At 40.3% G+C, this 20,370-nt stretch overlaps 2 protein-coding genes across 8 annotated transcripts in view; both read right to left on the bottom strand.

The window, feature by feature from the left end:
- Window positions 1-212: 212 nt before the first annotated feature.
- On the bottom strand, window positions 213-14,821 carry pfkla (phosphofructokinase, liver a). Its single transcript, XM_086090973.1, has 22 exons — window positions 14,592-14,821; window positions 13,580-13,653; window positions 13,395-13,472; window positions 11,843-12,032; window positions 11,166-11,331; window positions 10,944-10,988; window positions 10,474-10,582; window positions 8,907-9,002; window positions 8,735-8,827; window positions 7,329-7,454; window positions 6,801-6,865; window positions 6,080-6,143; window positions 5,768-5,914; window positions 5,626-5,696; window positions 5,463-5,550; window positions 4,513-4,665; window positions 4,070-4,234; window positions 3,948-4,009; window positions 2,426-2,537; window positions 2,250-2,349; window positions 1,975-2,080; window positions 213-1,732 (listed from the first exon to the last, which is right to left on the bottom strand). Exons 1-22 carry the CDS (start codon window positions 14,674-14,676, stop codon window positions 1,585-1,587), a joined length of 2,343 nt encoding a protein of 780 aa, XP_085947099.1. The 5' UTR covers window positions 14,677-14,821; the 3' UTR covers window positions 213-1,584.
- A 474-nt stretch (window positions 14,822-15,295) lies between these two features.
- The window catches only part of map3k13 (mitogen-activated protein kinase kinase kinase 13), a 29,965-nt gene continuing 24,890 nt past the window's right edge, over window positions 15,296-20,370 (bottom strand). For all 7 annotated transcript variants that reach the window (XM_086091477.1, XM_086091483.1, XM_086091480.1 and 4 more), the window contains 4 exons: window positions 19,607-20,342; window positions 19,460-19,530; window positions 18,814-19,105; window positions 15,296-18,538 (listed from right to left, as the gene is read on the bottom strand). In XM_086091477.1, coding sequence (XP_085947603.1) covers window positions 18,443-18,538; window positions 18,814-19,105; window positions 19,460-19,530; window positions 19,607-20,342 — 1,195 coding nt within the window. In that variant the 3' untranslated portion in view covers window positions 15,296-18,442. The remainder of the gene's footprint in view (window positions 18,539-18,813; window positions 19,106-19,459; window positions 19,531-19,606; window positions 20,343-20,370) is intronic.

Genomic DNA, 20,370 nt, shown 5'->3' with positions numbered 1-20,370 from the left:
AACATATTAACATAAAGTCATACGAACAACATACTTTTTTTTTTTTTAACAATAATTTTTTTTGTAACATTACAACTTTAAAAAAATAACAAATAGAAAGCCTCTTATCAATGCTGTCCATCCTTCTGCTTTTGGTCCTCTTCAGCTGATCACACCCAAGAAGACTATAAACCACTCATCCATTCTTACTCACAAATGCTTGCAGTTCAGTCTTAAAGTGTGTAAATATTTATTCAAGTCCACAACATTTGAGTGTAAAATGACAGGACAAGGCAACAACATGCATAGAACTATCTATATACTATATAATAGTTTGGTTCCCGTCCAGGATTGATTCAGTAGTAGTATTGCAAAGTAACTCCCCTCTTGTCAAAGTAAAGTTTGCCTGCACTTTGGGGTGAAACCACATTCATCTCAGCATTCATTTGCTAGCGCTTGCTTGTCCTCATTAAGATGGCGGGTGAGCCAGAGCTTGTGCCAGGTCATTCATGGAGGAAAAGCGCTAGAGAAAATGGATGAATTTTTAAAAGGCAGTTAAGATGTTTTTACATTTGTATGACAGGTTATAATAAAGGCTTTATCAGGGTTCCTACAGCTTAAGGCAAGTTAAATTCAAGACTATTCAATCGCCTTTCAAATTTAATTTAAGAGCAAATTCTCTATGTCCCACGTGTATCGACTCTCACGAGTACCAACTAAAACCATATCACTGTAGGTACACTCGTCATTTGGTAAATCTTTTTTTTTTCTTTTTTTTTTAAGATTTAAGACTATTTACAATTATAAAAAATCAGTTATCATGTGGTAGCATTAACTCATTCACTGCCATTGACGGTGATAGACGTGTATGAAAACCTCATGTTTTTTTATTGTACATTGAGAACAGATATAAAATTTGTGATTGATCGTGAGTTAACTCGCGAAGTCATGCAATTAATTACGATTACAAATTTCAATCTCCTCACGCTCCTAATTTTTAAATATTTTCTTTTCTTTTTTTTGAATCGCGTCAGGCAATTACATGTTTTTAAATTGTAATTAATCGCATGACTTCAATAGTTAACTCACGATTAACCATAAACTTTATATCTGTTATAAATGTACAATCTTTTTTTTCTAGGTTTGCATACTCTTGTTGACAAAAGTGGAAAAAATGTTAAACTAATAGAAATAGTTCAAATGAGTTTTTGACGTCAATAGCCGTCAATGGCAGTGAATGAGTTAAAGACTTTTTAATGCCAATGAAGGCCTTGCTTTAAGATTCATGAAATGAATGTATTTTTTAGGATCTGTGAGGAACCCTGTTTCTAATAGTGACAGTTTGACCCAATGATAAATGTTTCCCTGGAAAGAAATGTGTTCGACCTTGTTGGTTCCGCTGTAATAAAAACTGCTTTTGTACTGAATGCCCCATTCAATAAATAACAGCAGTTAGTATGTCCTCACACTTTTAAATCCAGTTGCTAAAACAGTTTAAATTTAAAAAACATAAGTCAGCAGGCGCGTAGAATTGTCACGGAAGGAGGAGCAGATTCTTTTGTTTTTCTTAAAAAAAAAAAAGTGCCAAGTGCAGACGGGGAGTGCTTAGAAGCCCGAGTCGATGCTGAGAGAGCGACGGGTCACGTGTTCGATCTCTCCCGGGATGTACTCGCAGAAGCTGGTCTGATACTTGGCCAACATTTTCAGCATGGGCCGCAGGTTGAACCACCATTGGACTTTGGGCATGCGGTGCCTAAGAACACAAACACCGCCATGTCGTCAAGCCAAAAGACGTACTGGCCAAGTTTGGATACGTGTGCTAACGGGCGTATATAAATAAATAATAAATGTTCATGTCATGGGGTGTTGTGTGCGCGATTTTGAGGCCCAAAAAAATGAATCAATAAATTTGGTAATAAGACTTGCAACATTACAACATTAGGAAAAAGTGACATGCTTGTGAATACTTTCCGAATGCACATCTCATCTACTCACTCAAAATCGGTGGCATCCTTGAGTTCGGTGAGGGGGCTGAACGAGACCACCTTCCTCTGGAGGCCCAGCACGCACGCCGTGTCTGTGGAGTTGCAGAACACGCGACCTGAGGATGACACACGCGTGCAATGATTAACTGATCAGGCAATGGTGGCGGCGTGGTGGTTAGGCATGTTAGCATTGAGCTAATTTGTTAGTAGCTCAAGGTGCAATTTTGTCTTTGTTTTAGGTTCATTTTACAATACAATTCAACATAATGCAAAGATTCTTCGTACCTTGCCTGTAGTTTTCCGTCAGTTTCTCATTTAGCCACTGGATGGCTTTCACTCCCAGCTTGGTGCCATAATTCCTGTCAAATGGAGATGGTGCCCCTCCCTGGTGAACGAGATACAGTTACTCACGTTTTTTTTTCTTCAGGTAAATAAATGAGGGCCACAAGGTGGCGCCGTACCTGTTGAAGGTGTCCCAACACGTTGACCCGACAGTCGAAAATGCCTTTCCCTTCGGCGGAATACAGCTTGTGGAGGAAATCGGTAGTGTAGTGCTCATGGCATTTTTCATTCCTGTTAAGTCAAGATACAACAGAATGATGCCATGTAATATTTTTATATTTGGCCTGAGAACAAAAAGAGCGAAGAGAGGCGTTTTTCAGTGAATAATGGCTGACAGGTAAAAAATAAAAATAAAAAAAAATAAAAATAAGTGAATATGTGTTCTATATAACATATTTTTTGCTTTTGATTTGGATGTTTTATCACAAAATTGGTTAATTAAATTGTATTCATTAGGGCCCGAGCAGCTACCGCTGCAAGGTCCCTATTGTTTTTCATTCGTATTCTTCTTCTTCTTTGTAAACAATCTCATTTTTGGGGACCTAAACGTTTAAGAAAACTCACCAAACTTTGCCTCGGGCTCGGCGAAAAATGTGATATTATGAAGTAACATAACAACATAACATATAGCGCCCCCCAGCATGGAAAAATATGCACCAATCCCGGCACGTTTGACCGAGGGCTACAAAAATTGGCGGGCGCATTGAAGCGCCCCGAAACACACAAAAAAAGTCAGTGGAAGCCATATCCTAAAATGAACAGGAAGTGAGCTATGAATTTTTGCACATTCACTGTAGTCATTCTTTTTGCCCATTTGCTAACAGTTTTCATCCGATTTAGTTCTAACTTTGCATGGATCATTTCAAGACCTGGGACAACAACTGGGGAAAAAACATCTTGACATTTTGAAATACTATAGGACTACTTGTTTAACCCATTTGCTCCCAAAAACGTATAAATACATTCTATTTTAAATATTACCATGTTCCCGATGTTTATACATTTTTTTATTGTTTTTTTTTTTAAATAATAGAGCATATAGAATGCTTTGATGCAGCCTCTGAACTACAGAGAATACTTGAAGCAATGGTAGTTATTACAAAAAAAAGGCCAGCAGGTGGCAGCAGAGTGTAAGAGATCAACCAGGGCCATGTTGCAAAAAAAGCTATTTTCCCCAGTGTTTCAAACAGATTAGTGAATAATAATGAAACTTAGCTATATTCTAATGCTAAGTGCTGCAAAACGGAAACAGATAGAAATATATATTTTTCCCCTGACGAAAGAAGAAACATTTCCCTTCTTCAACACAGCTGATTCACGATCAGCTCATCAGCAAGCGCTGCACAAGCCTGATAATGATCCTGTTAATTAGAATCAGCTGGAGTTTGAGTAGGGAACCCTCTAAAACCTGACTCCAGCCCTCGAGAACTGCAGTTTGCCGCTCCTGATTTATTTACTTTTCTACATCTTTGAATGACCTGCCCAATCTGTTCATTTTAAAAATGGACTCCAAATGTTTGCCAACCATCTGGACTAGCGCACAGTATATTGAATGCATAGAACAGAATAGCATGAAAGAAGTCAGCCAGACTGGCATTTTGCTATCGCAGCCGCCATTGAATCCAGGCGAATCCGTCTGACCTCAATACGAGCCCCCGCTGGATGTCCTTCTTCATTTTCTCCGTGAGATGCTCCACATTGGTCTGTGGAAAGGCAACATAATTAAACGTGGAAGGAAAACTAATTGCGGAGAAAGTCGCTACCTTCAGGTCGTGGATGTTGAAGGGGTCCTCGAAGATGTAGGCCGCGTCGGCGCCCACGGCGATGCCGGTGCTGGTCGCTAGGTAACCGCAGAAGCCCCCCATTGTTTCCACCACAAAAACGCGTCTCTTTGTCCCCGTAGCAGACTGCTTTATCTTGTCACAGCCCTAAGGGGGGAGATTAACCAATAGGTGTCAAGAGGAGATAACTCAAGGCTGAGTGTGTGCAGCAAGAATTTAGGCCTGCCATATTGTATTAAGTAGATTATTTCAAGATTAGTAAATGAGATTCGAGCATTTTATAGTGCTTGCAGATTCAACTAAATCGTCTAATTCTTTGCATATAAAAAAAAACAGCAATGCTATTTCCTGTTTTTTTGTGTCCAAACTTTACAGTGAAATCTAAAAGCTAATTTGTTTTACGCATACCAGTGTGTGCTCGTTACCTCCATAGCGGCGTTGACGGCGGTGTCGGCGCCCACACTGAAGTCCGTTCCGGGGACGTTGTTGCTAATGGTAGCGGGAATCACACACATGGGGATGCACAGCTCATCGTAGTGGGCTCGGGCCTCGAAGAGCTCCAGCACGCTTCGGTAGGCCTTTGAAAGAACAGTGGAGAATGCAGTAAAAGTATGGGGGACCAAAACTGCTAGAATTCAAAATAAATAAATAAATAATTGATTAAAAGTGAAAATTAAAAAAACGGATGTAAAAAAATATTTGGAAAATTTAATCAAAAAATATATATATAAATGGAAATTTAAAAAGTGTATATAATATACTTATATTGTAATATTTGTACTACATTTTTGAATTATATATTTTTTAAGTTTTTATTTTCACTTTTAGTCATTTATTTATTTAGAATTTTGGCAGTTTGGGTCCTCCATATAAAAGGGCATCGGTCTAGGCGTGTCAAATATATGGCCCGGGAGGACAGAACACAAACCGCAGTATTCCACAAAAATGTACTGTTGTTGCTAATTTTGTCCACTGTAGGGTGCAATGACGACCACTTAAATGGCATTCTGAAATGTGGCTGTTAATCAGGATTTGATGCAAAAATGTTGCCCTCATTAGAAAATTTCTGATTAGTCTGCAATAAGAAAATAATAAACGGGACTAATTTCAGAATGAACGTGACATTATTTGCACAAAATAACTAAATGAATAAAAATGTAAATCACGGACATACTGGTCTGGCTCACACATTTGGGTGAAAGTAGCCCGAGAAGTTTGACACTCCTGGCTTGTTCAAATATATTTACATTTTGTTTAAAAAAAAATGCATTTTAATAAGTGTAGCTGTATTTAAAGCATGCAAAAACAGGTTTATTTGTATGGTCTCTCTCTCTATTGTGGTTGAGTCTCAAAAGTATTCCCCCCGACACCGTACCTCAAACCCTCCAACAACAAGCAGAGCTGAGATGTTGAACTTGCCGATATTCTCCACAATCTTCGCCATGTGTTTGCTCGGAAGGGTTCTGAACAAGGATAGGGAAGTGTGTCATTTATTCGTCATCGAGATGGCCGGACCCTCGTCATAATCTGGATCTCACCTTTTTGTACCCAACAGCGAGCCCCCTTGGCCCGTCCATCCCGCCACACTGTGCCACTCCATCTCACGCACCTGCAGAGCCACAGAAAGTCACATTCTCCTTGCCGCCAAAAGATGGATGGAGGGTGGGCGGAGGGCCTCACGTCGCCGTTGGCAAAGCCCTGGAAGCCGTTGTACACGGCGTACACTTTGTGTCCGTGAGCGATGGCCAATCTCACCGCCGACCTCACCGCCGCGTTCATGCCCGCTGCCGGGGCGCCCACATTTAGGATGGCCAGGGAGAAGTTGCTCTACGGGGCGGAGGCGGATTCAGACGCGGCGCTTTGGCTTACATACGTGTTTGACACTTAATATCAAGGTTAAGTGGAATGTTTTTGTACAAAATGTACAGTGGTTAACTTCAGTGCATCTATCCCTGACCCGAAAAGGTTCCACTTGACTGGAGTCAGACTCACCTTCAACTGGGCAGGCTTCTGGAAGGCAAGAAGTTTGTAGATGTTCAAGTTGTTCTCAAAACTCCTGCAAAAACATTTGAGCTGAGTTCGATTTGTTTTTTTCCCCACTGGCCACAAATGCACACTGTGATGCAATCCTACGAAAGAAACATTGAAAATTCCCATTGCCACATTTGAATGTAATTAATTGCCTGTATAGGTTTGCGTAGGTTCATTAACTCATTTACTGCCATTGACGGCTATTGACTTCAAAAATTCATTTGAACTATTTCTATTAGTTTAACATTTTTTTTCCACTTTTGTTAACAAGAGTATGAAAACCTAGTATTTTTTTTACTGTACATTTAAAACAGATATCAAATTTATGATTAATCGTGAGTTAACTATTGAAGTCATGCGATTAATTACAATAAAAAATTAGGAGCGTCGGGCGATTAAAATCGTAATTAATTGCATGACTTTACAAGTTAACTCACGATTAATTACAAATTTGATATCTATTCTAAATGTACAATTTAAAAAATGTATAGGTTTTCATGCTCTTGTTAACAAAAGTGGGGAAAAAATGTTAAACTAATAGAAATAGTTCAAATGAATTTTTGACGTCTATAACCGTCAATGGCAGTGAATGAGTTAAAGACTCTGAATTGCCCTTGACCCAACTGAGGACAAGCACTGCCAAAAATGATTGGATAATATGCACAGAAATCTTAGTGCTTACCCCCCACGCAGTTTAACAGCCTCATCGAACCTCTTCTCATTCATGGCCGTCTGCACCAACTTAGTCTGCAAGAGTGTTAAAGGGGACCCCAAAATTAATTTCTTGACAATAACATCTTCTATGCAGCCCCACTAGTTTAAATACGGCATTCTGGTTAGTGGAATATTAATTATAATATTTGATCAATATCAGAAGGTGGCCATTTTGACACTTGCCGTCAAGTGAAAATGACATCACAGTTGCAGCGAGCTCTGATTTGTTGTTACCTGAGCAACTGTGATGTCATCTTCAGTCGACAGCAAGTGGCAATATGGATGGATACTGAGATGGATAAAAAAACGGCTGGATTTTGCCGCATAAACTCATATTCCACAAATGTAATAATAATCAGAAGAGGTCATGTTTAGACTAGTGAGGTCACATATAACATATTATTGTCAAGAAATGTTTAAGGTTGACTTCCATTTTCAATAAAGAAGAGTTGCACCTATTAGCGGGTAAAACATCAACACTGGAAGAAGGGCTCACCATCTCCACACACTCCATGAGAGGCAGACGGACGGCCTTGTTGCCAGACAGGCCGATGACGCAAGCCGGGGTGTCGGGAGACGCCTCGATCAGGGCGACGACCGCCTCCACGCCTAACTTGCTGCTCTGGAGAAATGGATGATGACATTTTAATGTTTCTGTATAGACCACCATTCTGATTATACTCGTCACGTTGAAAGCGACAGTGAAGATTTTGGAGACTTTGAAGTAGACCGTTTAAAGCAGGGAATAGTTAAACATGTCCAACCGAATACTGAATGAGGCAAAATGGAATAACACATTTCAGTGGTTTCAAACTTATGGAACCCTTAAAATATCCTATGGGCATGTTTTATTTATTTAATCGTTTTTTGCCCCCCCCACACACATTTGTCTTAACATAACTTTTTTGTTAACCTTGGTTGCCCACTCTGCCCCTTTGTCGTATGGTGTTCCACAGGGTTCTATTTTGGAGCCCCTGCTGTTTTCTTTGTATTTACTGTCCCTAGGTTCCTTCTTAAGAAAAAATGTATTTCATTTCACTCCGCTATACGGATGACAGTCCCACTGAGCAAAAAGGACACTTTCTCATTTAGGCCACTTTTGTCCTGTCTGGAAGAAATTGAGTTTACGTAAACAAATGCAATCCTTTCTGTTGAGTTGATTTCAATTTGGAGTGTAAAAACGTTTTGGAATTTTTTATTACTATTATTCGTCTGCGACATGGTGCTAAAATTTCTACCATTCAAAGCGTGCAGTAAAATTGACAAGTGAGTGTTGCTGTTGACATTGGACAATGCTGTGTTAGTTAAGAAAATAAGTGTGTGTGTGTGTGTGTGTTTCATGTCCAATATCATAACCGTCTTGTTTACACTAAACTAAATTCAATAATAAAGGGCTAAAGGGGAAGTCAACCTTAAACATATCTTGATAATAATATGTTATATGGGACCTCACGAGTCTAAACATGACATTCTAATTAATATTACATTTGTGGAAAATGAGTTATGCAGCAAAATTCTGCTGTTTTTATCCATCTCAGGGGGCGGCCATTTTGCCACTTGCTGTCGACTGAAAATGACATTACAGTTGCTCAGGGCTCAGGCAATGACCAATCACAACTCACCTGTTTTCTGAAGCTGAGCTGTGATTGGTTGTTACCTGAGACCTGAGCAACTGTGATGTTATTTTCACTCGACAGCAAATTGCAAAATGGCCGCCTTCTAATATTGACAAAAACTGCTGGATTTTGCTGCTCAACTCACATCCTACTTACACAATATTAACCAGAACATCGTATTTAGGATTGACCTCCCCTTTAAAATGTCTTAAATTAAAACGACTCTCAAATATGTCAATTCCAGGATGATGTACTGTCATTTAAACCCATTCCAAAAACAACTCACCAGTATCCTGTCGAACGCCGACGGCGTTCCTCCTCGCTGAACATGTCCGAGTACGGTGACCCTTGTGTCGTAGCCCAACCGCTTCACCACAAGCTTCACAGACATATGACGAGATTGTTACATGTTCTACGGTCGGACAATCAAATCTTCCTCTCACCAAAAAAAGACTTACATCTTTCAGATAAGTGGAGGAGATGGGCTTGCCGTGCATGTCGATAGCTCCTTCTGCAACAATTATGATGTTGAGTCTGGACCCTTTGAGACGACTCTGGAAGTACGCACAAGTGATATCAATACCTAAGGATGTAACAATATCCAAACATTACGATATGATAAATAGCTTGGCGATGTAAAAGATGTCACGATAATGTGTAAAAAGTTAAAACTCAAGGGATTGTAAAAGAAAAAAACAACTCGTATTGGGAAAAAAAAAAGAAGAATATTGTGTTTTTGTGCATAATTACGGAAGTGTATTGCATTCACTTGACTAGTTTTTGGGGGTAGCTTTGTTTTTTTGTGTTCTTTTTTTTTCTTTCTGTTTTTCTGAATATTTTTTTCTGTTTTGCTGAATTTTTTTTTTCTGTCAAAAAAATATTTTAAAATTTAAAAATTGTATATGTTTTTTTCTGAAAAACAGGGGGGGTTAATTATTCAGGAAAATCAGGGAAAAAATTACTTTAAAAAACGGGAAAAAAATTATTTTAAAAAACGGGAAAAAAATTATTTTAAAAAACGGGAAAAAAATTATTTAAAAAACAGGAAAAAGAGTATTTGTTTTTAATTATTAATTATTTTTACCTCTGAACTCCAAGTGACTTGTTGCAGACTCGCTAATAGCGGAAGCGGACACTTTCCCGCATACCTCCATATGCAATAAGATGATGATGTTTACTTACTGGCTCTCAATAAAAGAATGAATGTGTATACTGTATTGTGCTTTGTTCTCTGATCTCTGAGGAAAAACCCCTTTAAAAAATATTCAGAAAAACAGAAAAATAATTATTTTATAAAACAGGGAAAAATTACTCAGAAAAACAGAGGAATTTAAAAAAAGAAAAGAAAAAAAATACTCAAAAAGCAGGGAAAAAAATATTCAATAAAACAGAAAAAAAAAAAACTTATTTTTTTTAATTAGTCAGAAAAACAATACTTTTTTTTTCTTTCAAGTGAAGGCAATACGCTTCCGTACATAATAACAGCAGTGACTGAGAAATAGGCTTGGCCATGTCATTGTTACATGCTCCTTTTGGCTCAGCGGCACAAAGCATCATGGTCTATGTAGTTCACAATGTTGTGTTTGGCTGAAGTGCGAAGTTTTGTGCCCCAAACATTCCTAATTAAAATTAAACTGCACTAACAAACTAACCACCAGAGGGTGCTAGAACTGCACAAATGGAATACAACCTCTTTTTTTTTTAACTGATGTGTTGCTTTTAATATCATGACATGACGACGACGATATTGTGGCACTTTTAATATCGCGATATCACAATTTTGCCATTATCTTTACATCCCTATCAATAACATGTTAAGATTTCATTAAATTGGAACAAAAACGGAAAAGGATGGGCATTTAGTTAAATAAGGTAGCAAAGGTGCAACCAAATACTACATTTTGTCTCACTTCACAATGCGATTGATCAACAGTCAATTCCACACAATCCCAAATTTTTTTTTACTCATTCAAACATTTAATTTTTCCGCCTATCCCTAAAGTAAAAGCGGTCTGAATGTCTCACCGCCTCAAGACGGTCACACATGCGATCCTCCCAGTCATCTTTTGGAGGAGCCTCTGGGATGAAGAGCCAATCAGCGCCAGATGCTAGAGCAGACACCAGAGCGAGATAGCTGGAGGGAAAAAAAAAAAATCCAGATGTTAGAGTTTGGGTCAGTTTGTGTTAAAGCTGCTCTCTATAACAATTTGGCTAAAAATATATTTACAATAGCCTTTTTATTTGGTCATTTATGACTGAAACATCTTCTAATTGGTAGATTAACACCGAAATGGGTACTTCTCCAAACCTCTGGCAAATAGTTTTCAGACAGAATTTGGGTTCGAATTAACCGCCCTCTGTGTGCGTGGTGTATGTGAAGAAGGGAAAATGCAGTTAGCTTTTTCTGCCACAGGTGGCAGTAGCGATTCAAAATTGAATTTTCTGCATCCAGTAGCTTTAAGCAAGAGCAGAAAAAAAAAAGTGCTCAAACTCACCCGCAGTGACGCCCCATGACCTCCAGGACAAACGTGCGTTGGTGGCTGTCAGGAGAACAACAACAAGCACATCAGCTGTTTGTTTTTTTAGGACCTTCTGCATGGAGAGTTCAAGTCTGAGCAAGAACCAGCAGGCTCAAACAAACTCTACTTTCGATGCTGGCGTTTTCTTTACACTCATTGTTAGTCTGAAATTCACTGTAATCCTTGTTCTTATTTGACCTTTGTGCAGTAGTCATGATAGCATCAATGATCTCCATGATGCGGTGCAGAGCAGAGTCCGCTCCGATGGTCATGTCAGTGCCACAGAAGTCGTTGTCGATGGAGCCCACCAGGCCCACAATGTTGAGATGGCTGTGCTGCTTGCCCAGCGTCTCCGTGATCTTCCCTGAAAGCGGCATGGGGTCATAAAATAAAAAATAAATCTACATGATTTGAACTATTTCTATTAGTTTAACATTTTTTTCACACTTAACAAGAGTATGAAAACCTAGAATGTTTTTATTGTATTAGAACAGATATAAAATTTGTGATTAATCGTGAGGTAACTAGTGAAGTCATGCGATTAATTACAATCAAAAATTATAATCGCCTGACGCTCCTAATTTTTTAATAATCTTTTCTTAAAAAAAGATTTAAAAAATGTAAAAAATAATGTAATTTTTTTTCCCTTAAATCTTAAATTAGATCTTAATTAATCGCATGACTTCACTAGTTAACTCACGATTAATCAATCACAATCATCTGCTCTAAATGTACCAAAAAAATTATAGGTTTTCATACTGTTGTTAACAAAAGTGGGGGAAAAAAATTAACTAATAGAAATACTTCAAATTAATTTATGACGTCTACAGCCGTCAATGGCAGTGAATGAGTTAATTGGGTAGTCTTGGGCTCACCACTCTGGACGAGCTCATCCAGCAGGCTGCTCCACTCGCTGCGAAAGATGTTGGCGCCGGTGAGGCTGCCGTCGCCGCCGCACACGCACAGGTTGGTGATGCCCCGTTTGACTAAGTTCAAGGCGGCCGCCAGCCTCCCTTGGCGGGTCATGAACTCCTTGCATCGCGCGCTGCCAATCACAGTCCCGCCCTACGTCGGTCCAATTCAGGAGGAGTGTGGAGTTATTTAACAGATTGGCTATAATATAAAATCTTATAAAAATAATAAAATCATAAAATAAAATATCTGAGATATTAGCATGTCTTCCATTTAGATGTAAAAATTATTATAGACAACAACTAGAAATGACCACAAAAAAACGCATGTGAATTGAGAGAGCTGCTGTTGTCAAGCCAAAATTCCAGAGAAATTAATTGAGGGCAATGATACTAGTAAGTACATCACAGCAATCCCAAGCTATCATGCAGTGCTACTGCTTAGTACGAGCTCCATGGTGATGCCATAGCATGATCACCCATGCCCGTAAGCATTTCTCGCCAAGTGAGTTGTAATCCTCCTAGCAATGGTGAAGTGCAATAAAAACGAGCGGAAGAATAAAACATTTTCATCCAAACCCAATGTAACAGCATGCTTGTCTCTCAGCAATCACATGACAGTTCGTGACGACACAGCTAACTAAACAAATGGAACTTAGACCGGAGCTAAAGACAACAATAAACACAAACAGACATGTGCTTCCCATGAGAACCACGTGCCTTTCAAGTGCCACACAACGCCCACCAAATGGACACCAGCGTTTGTATCACTCGAGTGCAACTTGCTGTATCCCACGTAAGCGACATACGTGAGGACGGCTAACAAACATGCAGCAAGGCCCCTTACCAGATTACAACCTGTACTAGACAGGCGGGAAGATGCATGAAATAATTAAAGTGCTATCATAAAAAAAGAGACAGAGAATTTGAAAACGGTTAATATGACATTCCGGAGGGGGAATGGAGAATGCTTCTAATAACCTGGCATTGAAGGAAAAACACTTGCAAAGTGGGGTACACACTTACTGATAATTTTCTTTCTTCCCTTGCAACCAAAGTCAACAAAGGCCCGATTATTATTATCTCTCTTTTATTAAATATTATCCTGACTATAATATTTTCCTCCTTCATCTGCTTGGCCACAGGCCGACAATTGTAAATATTAAATGCTCAATATTTACAATAACAAATCCTGAGCTCTGTGGTCAACAACAATTTAGGCCAAGCTACTATTACTACTACTACTACTTTTTCTCGTTTTGATTTCCCAACAGTCTGGATGCCCTGTGACATAATGCTGCCTCTCACAGGTCAGTCATGGTACTACTACAGACATCATTTTGTGTGCAATGTGCTATCGGTCATCTCGAGTACATCACACACACACACTATTAAAAATAGAGAGATAACACTCGCCCATTTTCTGACCAGTGTAGGGTCTCTTACATTTTGTGTGTACCCCGCTTTAGGTTATCAATGCTGCCATCTGGTTAACTGATAACATCATTCAACCTACCAGCTGGATGATGTTAGTTACACTTTGCCAGTGTGCCAGTTTGATGTGATCATCCCCATCCACAAGGCCTTGGTAGCCCTACAAGGTGACAAAAAGAGACATAACATAACAAATTACGCCACCATTTGTAAAAACTATTGGACAGCCCAATGTGTAATGCATATTTTGTTTATTTATTTTTTTACCTCATATATTAAGTAGACCTTAGCACCAACATAGATGCCCATTCTGGTCACAGCTCGTACAGCAGCATTCATCCCTGAGCCAAGGACAATTTACAAAGTACAGTATTTACAATTTCACGAGAGATTTTTTTAAAATATAGTTAAAATGAATTCTGAGGTGTGATCCTAAAATGATCCCCTACATCAGCGATTCCAAACCACTGTGCCGTGGCACAATAGTGTACTACAGGAAATTAGCCTAAATTATTATTTATTGACTACAAATAACGTGTTTTTGCTCATCTATCTATGCTATATATGTGTGATAAGTAGGACAGATAAATGATCTTCCATTACATTGCATTAAAATTGAGAAGGTAGATCATTATACGATGTATATATGCATTTTCTTTTGCTAATCACATTTTTTTTTGGGCTCAATAAAGGTTGAGAAACACTCAAATCCACTGTGGTGGTGTAGAAAGCCCAATGTATTTTTTTTAAGTCACTTTTTCAAATGCAGTACACAGTAGCCTACATAAATGGGCCAGTGCTTGCTAAACACGCCCTTTGTGTTGCTTCATCAACCTGGTTAGGAAATCTGTGGAACATTTATGACTTCATAACTTTATATTGGTCAAAGGTTAATACTGAGCATAACTTACGGAGATTTGCCAAGAGGCTGGCGTCGTTTTATTTAGGTTGTAGCCAGTTTAAATTCCGCGTTTGCCTACAATTACCACATTTACTACGGTCTTTAAACGCCCCATAAGCAGGTATGCACGGTTTCCACTAGCATATTTCATAACATCACGGGTTTTCGCGTAAATAACGTGTTCAAGCTTACTTGTTCGCGAGATAATGCAGTCTCACAAGGTAGTGCAAGGTGTGTTAAAAACAGATGTGACATACATTAGCCACGTTAGCATAAGCGAGCTTCACGTCCACGCACTGGTATAGCCTCATAAAGTGCAGTAGTGCTCCATTTAAAACTGGAATTGAAACAAGACACTTATGGTGTGTTTGGAGTCACCTTGTGCGTCCCCGCCGCTAGTGAGCACCGCTATTGCCCGGCCGGCCCCCGTCATCTTCAACTTTTCCAGATCCATGGTTGCCATGTTTGTCTTTTAATTTCTTCTGTCAGTGAAAATGTGATACTTCCGTGGGAGTAGTCGTTCGTTTTTAGAAGGGGGTTCGTTTAATTTGATCTCAACCAGTGGTCGACATCTTTCCAGCAGTTGGACTCTTGACTCCGCCCGTGTGAAAAGCGAATGAGCGGTGTTGTGTTCACCTGTGCTGCCCGGAATACACGCTACGCTTTATCGGAGTAGGTTCAACATAAGCACCGCCCGGCCGCGAGACCCCGAAGCCAAGAGGACAGAAAAACGTTAAGCACGTACAACAAGGACTCTTGATATTATAGTGGGCGTGACTTTGTTACGCAAACTATTACAGTGTTGGTAGGCAGGCAGGCAGGTAGGCAGGTAGATAGATAGATAATCTCCTAATGCAGCATCAGAGTTAATCTTGATACACTACAATTCACTGAAGACTCTAATTAGCAAATAAATGTCATGAATGTGAGTGTAAACGTTTGTTTGTCTAAATGTGTCCTGATGGCGACCAGCCCAGGGTGTATCCGCCTCTCGCATGTGACCCTAATGAGGGCATGTGCGACAGAAACCAGATGGATGGAATTAATTTAATTAAAAAAAAAAAAATCAGCAGCACAAGATGTTGGGTACAGTACATCAGCATTTATTCCATGCAGTTGCTTGCTTGGATTATATTCCCCCAGATGTCCACCGTACTGTACTCTGGAAAATACAGGAATCTGACAGGATTGGTTCGATCGTAATGCCACTCGACAGGAAGAGGAGCTGGAGAATGAGCGTCATAAAGAAACAGTTTGCTGGATACATGAGATGATGTTCACCATTAGAAACAACTTTACAGACACAAATTGGTATTCAAAATGAGAGAACATGACAGAAAGGAAGAGGAGGGGAAATCAGCATCACAGATGCGTTTTCCACCTGTGGTCTCTTGCCCCCTCATTGGCTTTTGGTGAAAACAGAAGAGTTGATATGTTGACTGGAGTAAACATTTGGAACCATTTTTGTTGTTTTTAAGTGCCACCACATCCATACTTCATTTGTAATGATGACGATTTGATCCAATGAACATAAAACTAATACTGTCCTCATGCCTGTTCATTGTGCTTTCTTTAAATAATACTCCCGCTAAAGCTGCCTGAAATTAAAAAGAACACTTGCCATTCGTAATAAATTAATTCAATAATCATGTAGGCCAGCTACAAAGAAAATAAACCCCAATCATACTACACAGGATGTATGTCAGGCATTGCCCACAGATTGATCATGACAATGCATGAGGTTAAGTCATTTACCTCAATGTAAACACAAAGGAGAGAGGAGAGGAGAGGGGAGGGGGGTTCGGGGGTCGGTGCTGTTTGGTTTTTAAGTACACAGCTTTTGCAAAAGCTTTCAAGCTCAAAGAAAGTTCAATCTTAGGTACATCCAGTTCAATACTGATGTCAAACATCACAATCGTTCTTTTCAGCCAGTTTGAGCAGCTCACTGTTGACAAGTCAAGTTTCATTTGCTGATGTTTATATACATACTGAGGAAAGTAACATTGAAATGAAAGACAATTAAAACTGCCTCGTGGCCTTTTTGATCTCTGGCTTGTGTATTCCGAATAGCTTGCTTACATACACTAGAGCTGACAACAAAATTCAACTGTGCCTTTACCCAATCTTCTGTACAAAGGAATGATGAACACTCAAAAGAAGGGGGAATAATTTAAGCTCCAACAGATGCAGCATCCCTTTTTTAATACAGAAGAGCAAAACATTTTTTTCAAAATCTTGATTTTGGAGAGCATCTGTGGTCAGCAAAAAAAATAAAAATGTTAAAAAGCAGCAGAGCCACTTAGATAAGTCGCGTTTGTCGCCACATAGCTCCTGTTCTCAACCGGCGAACCTGAGAAGCAAAAAAATTTAACCAAAAAATAAATACATTAAAATAAGAAGAATAAAAAAAGCTTCACTAGCCACCAGTCATTGTGTCTAGCCAGCTAGACGCTTTTGATCCAAAGCAAGCAACATCGACTCTTAATTGCTTAAGTTTTGTTTACAAACACCGGGGGAATGCTTTGCTCCTTTTGGACATACAGTGGTGTCATTATACGCACATTTAGCGTTATATCAGTAAAAAGTACCCTGCAATTAAGTGTCACATGAAAGATGATGCGCCTGAAAATGAGAAATAAAATGGGATACTGCACCTGAAAAGTATTTCCTTCCTCAAATAGTGGCCGGGGTGTGTATTTGAAGGAGGCCTTTTAAAAAGTGGAGTCTCTCTGTCGTTTTTTATTTCCACTCAATAATCCAGCACAATAATCCTCTGCAGAATTACAATTGCGCTCTTTCTGAAAAATGCAACATGCCACAAAATGGCGTTAAATCTAAAAGTTAAATGGGCTGAGTTTATATAGCGCTTTCTACACCGTATGGTACAGAATTGTTATCATGTGTACGTGCACATTTAAAGTGCAATCTTTTGGGATTGCAATTTGTGGTATTCACAGGAGGTACGGACAGTTCCGACTGAGCACCACGTTGCCACCAGATGGCGCTAAAGCAATATTGAATGGGAGTTTTTCAGCTAATACATCATTTGCAAATGGACCTATTTGCGGATGTCAAACCAGAAACATGCCAAGTTTAACGGTATATTCACAGTTTAAACTTTTTCAGTTATATAAAAAAGATTGAGGAGGCGTTATCTAAGTTTTTTTGCAACTGTAATAGTAATTATTATTAATAGCATTAGATTAGCATCCATAGTTATTACTTGGTTGGCCACTATTTGAGGAAACACGCAAAAAGCAACAACAGTTGTCCAAACAACATTCTACCATACAGTAATTGGTCCAGTCCAGTTTGTTCCGTTCCTTCTCGAACAATCCTGAGATGAGACTTCAAACGTCTAATGGGAGCTTATAACATCATTTGATTGGCGATGAGAGAAGAAGCTGGATAATGGTCTTTGTTTTGTTCATTTCAGCTGTTCTTCTCAGTCCCATATCACCGTGTTCTAGCCGGTCCACCTAACGCGGTCACATGCATGCTGGGCGGTAGGCGTCCTCACAGCCTGATGAGTGAACATAACGGGGTCCGGCAAAGAGGCGGGTGGTCATGCTGGTGTTTGTAATGCTAGCCTTGTCATGGGAAAGCCCCAATTGATTTTAATATGTCAAATCTTTTCAGAAATTTTGCATGGGAAACGCTGCACTAGATGATGGTGCGTGCTGATTTTTGAATTTTGCTATGTAAGTCAATAAAATGAAGACAGTCACTGCAGCCAGATAAAGGCATGGAGCGCCACATCTGGGTCACCTGAGAGATTAACGATGATGTAACTCGCCACCGCTCGCTGTCAATATTAAAACCAATCAGGTTTCCATGCATCCTGTTCACTCTTCCCACCCGTGTCCTCAACCCACTATCGCGCTCACCGCCTCAACCGGTTAGCATGTGCGTAAATTGCTAAATATGTCCTATTAAGAGTCCTTTTCTTCACTCCGATGTCCTGAATAGTCCTTCAGAATTAAAAAATAAATTATGAATGTTACTCTATATCATGTACATGTCCATTCTAAAAGGGAATCCCTGCCATGGGTTGCCTGGATGCTGTGCTGAAAGTGAGGGAATGAACGGACAAGGAGGGCTTCTGGGAGAAATTCATTGCTATATATTTTTTTGACATCATTGTCCTCTTATTGCTGTATTCTCTGCAGGACCCAGTGTGACAATATAGGTTCCAGGCCTCCCCCCCAAAAAAGTGCCTGAGAGTGCATTCACCACGAGGAAGGGGCCGGCTTGTTTCGAATGGTGGCATCTGAGCACTCGGCTTCCGATGAGTCGCAGTCTGAGTCCCCATACTGGAGAGGATTCTGCGGGGGAAGATAATAGATACTTTTTTTAACAAAGGTAGATTGTGTATTCTCACGAGACACATTATGCAAACTCAATATGAGATTATTCTTTCTTTCTTTTTTCTTTATTTTTTTTAAGTTTCAACGCAAAATATTGATGTTAATGTTTCATCCAAGTTTATAAAAAATATATATATATTCAAATTAAGGAGATGTAAAACATAAAATATATATATAATTTTAAAGTAAAATGTTTTTCTTAAATCTAATAATCAGTGTTAAATCCCACTAACCTCGTAGCTATGTTCATCCGAGCACAGTTTCCCCAAGGAGATCTGAGTTTTGACCCTGCGGACGGCGCACTCCTTGTCAGACAAGCCGTCCGATTGGGTGGAGATGTCGATGGGGATGTCCGGCGTGTGCGACAGCAGTTCATCCAGGTGCTCCTCCTGGCTGGCGCTCAACCTCTCCAGGGGCCCGCTGTGGGAGTGGTCGCTGGTGTTCCCCTCCTCTCCGTCGGACACGGACAGGTTCTCCGAGCTGAACGTGGAGTATGACTGGAAGCTGCTCATACAGCGATGAGGTCTACGGGAGAGTACAAAAAGATGATGAGGATGTTGATATAGAAAAATGTATCAACGTGTTTAAATTTGTGTTACTTTGCCACCGTAGGAAGAGAACTCTGGTATAAACAGATTACACTCTAAAAAACAGTTGGGTCAAAAGTAACCCAATTATGGATCAAAAATGGACCAAGTAAAGGAAAGGAGTTGTTTTACACTAAACGAGCCATTTCTTGACTCAAAGTTGGGTCAAATTGACCCAAGTAGAGGATCGGTCCATTTTTGACCCATAGTTAGGTTATTTTTGACCCAACTGTTTTTAGAATGTATCTTCTATACCTGTAATCTTTCATTGAAAGGAGAAATGGTTAAGTACCTCTGTCTCCTTGGAAACTCTACTTCACTATCCACCTCTCCTTCCTCCTCTTCAGATGACTCATCTCCACCCTGGAAGAAAAGCAATCACACTCTCACCTTACTTTACGTCACACAGACACAAAACATGATCCCAATGGCTGCTTACCTTTCTCAAAGGTCTGAGAGTACGAGGAAGTGCATTAGGAAGGGTGTGTTTGTTCTGAAAGGCTTCCTGTTCCTGAGGCTCTGGATTCTTCGAGACCTCCCCATTAGAACCGGCATCTTTGTTGGGAGCTCTCAAAGTCGACTGGCTGCCATCTTGAGTAGCGATCAGTGAAAAGTTGGGCAAGTCTGGCTGGCTGGATGCAGGAGTGGTCTCCTGACAGTGAAGGCATCCAGGGAACGGGTGAGCCTGGCAGCAGGGGCAGCCTGGAGCGGCACCTGGGAGGGGATTGGAGCTGGTGGATGAGGTCTGCTGACGTGTGTCTGCATCCATCGCCGTGGAGATAAGATCGGGGCTGGATCCGGAAACACGCCTCTGCAGGTGATCAGTCTGAGGGCTACGCAAGGCAGCGGCGGGGCCAAAATAACGCAGGTTATTGGCACAGTTTACAACAGCCTCTTCGCGGCCCTTCAATGGGAGCGGGGATCCGGAGGGGGGCAGCGGAAGGTAGTGAAGACGGTGCTGAAGTGAATGGACGTCTTCCGGCACTCCTGCGGTTGATTTCAGCACCCCGAGGAACTCGCTATGGCTTCCTTTGCTGTTGGCGCGACGATGGCGGACCTTGCTTCGGTAGCGTGCTTTTCCAGGAGGCGTGGACACCTTTGGGCTGGCGGAGAGAGGCGAGGGGGAGGGGAGGGTGTCCACGCTGGAGATACCGTCAGAACGGAGCAAGTCTGGCCTAGAGGAGGCACACAGAAGCAATGTCC

The sequence above is a fragment of the Leptonotus elevatus genome, chromosome 12 (genome assembly GCF_054856555.1).
Source record: "Leptonotus elevatus isolate MCC_2025b chromosome 12, RoL_Lele_1.0, whole genome shotgun sequence".
Lineage (NCBI taxonomy): Eukaryota > Metazoa > Chordata > Actinopteri > Syngnathiformes > Syngnathidae > Leptonotus > Leptonotus elevatus.
This window is presented reverse-complemented; position numbering and strand designations above follow the sequence as displayed.

Bases quoted from the DNA above. Each gene is read 5' to 3' on its own strand.
- pfkla (XM_086090973.1), bottom strand. From the start codon at position 14,676: ATGGCAACCATGGATCTGGAAAAGTTGAAGATGACGGGGGCCGGCCGG. The intron at 9,003-10,473 runs GTGAGACATTCA...GCGTACTTCCAG, and splicing joins TGTGTGACCGTCTTGAGGCG to AGTCGTCTCAAAGGGTCCAG. The intron at 1,733-1,974 runs GTGAGTAGATGA...TTGTGTTCTTAG, and splicing joins AAGGATGCCACCGATTTTGA to GCACCGCATGCCCAAAGTCC.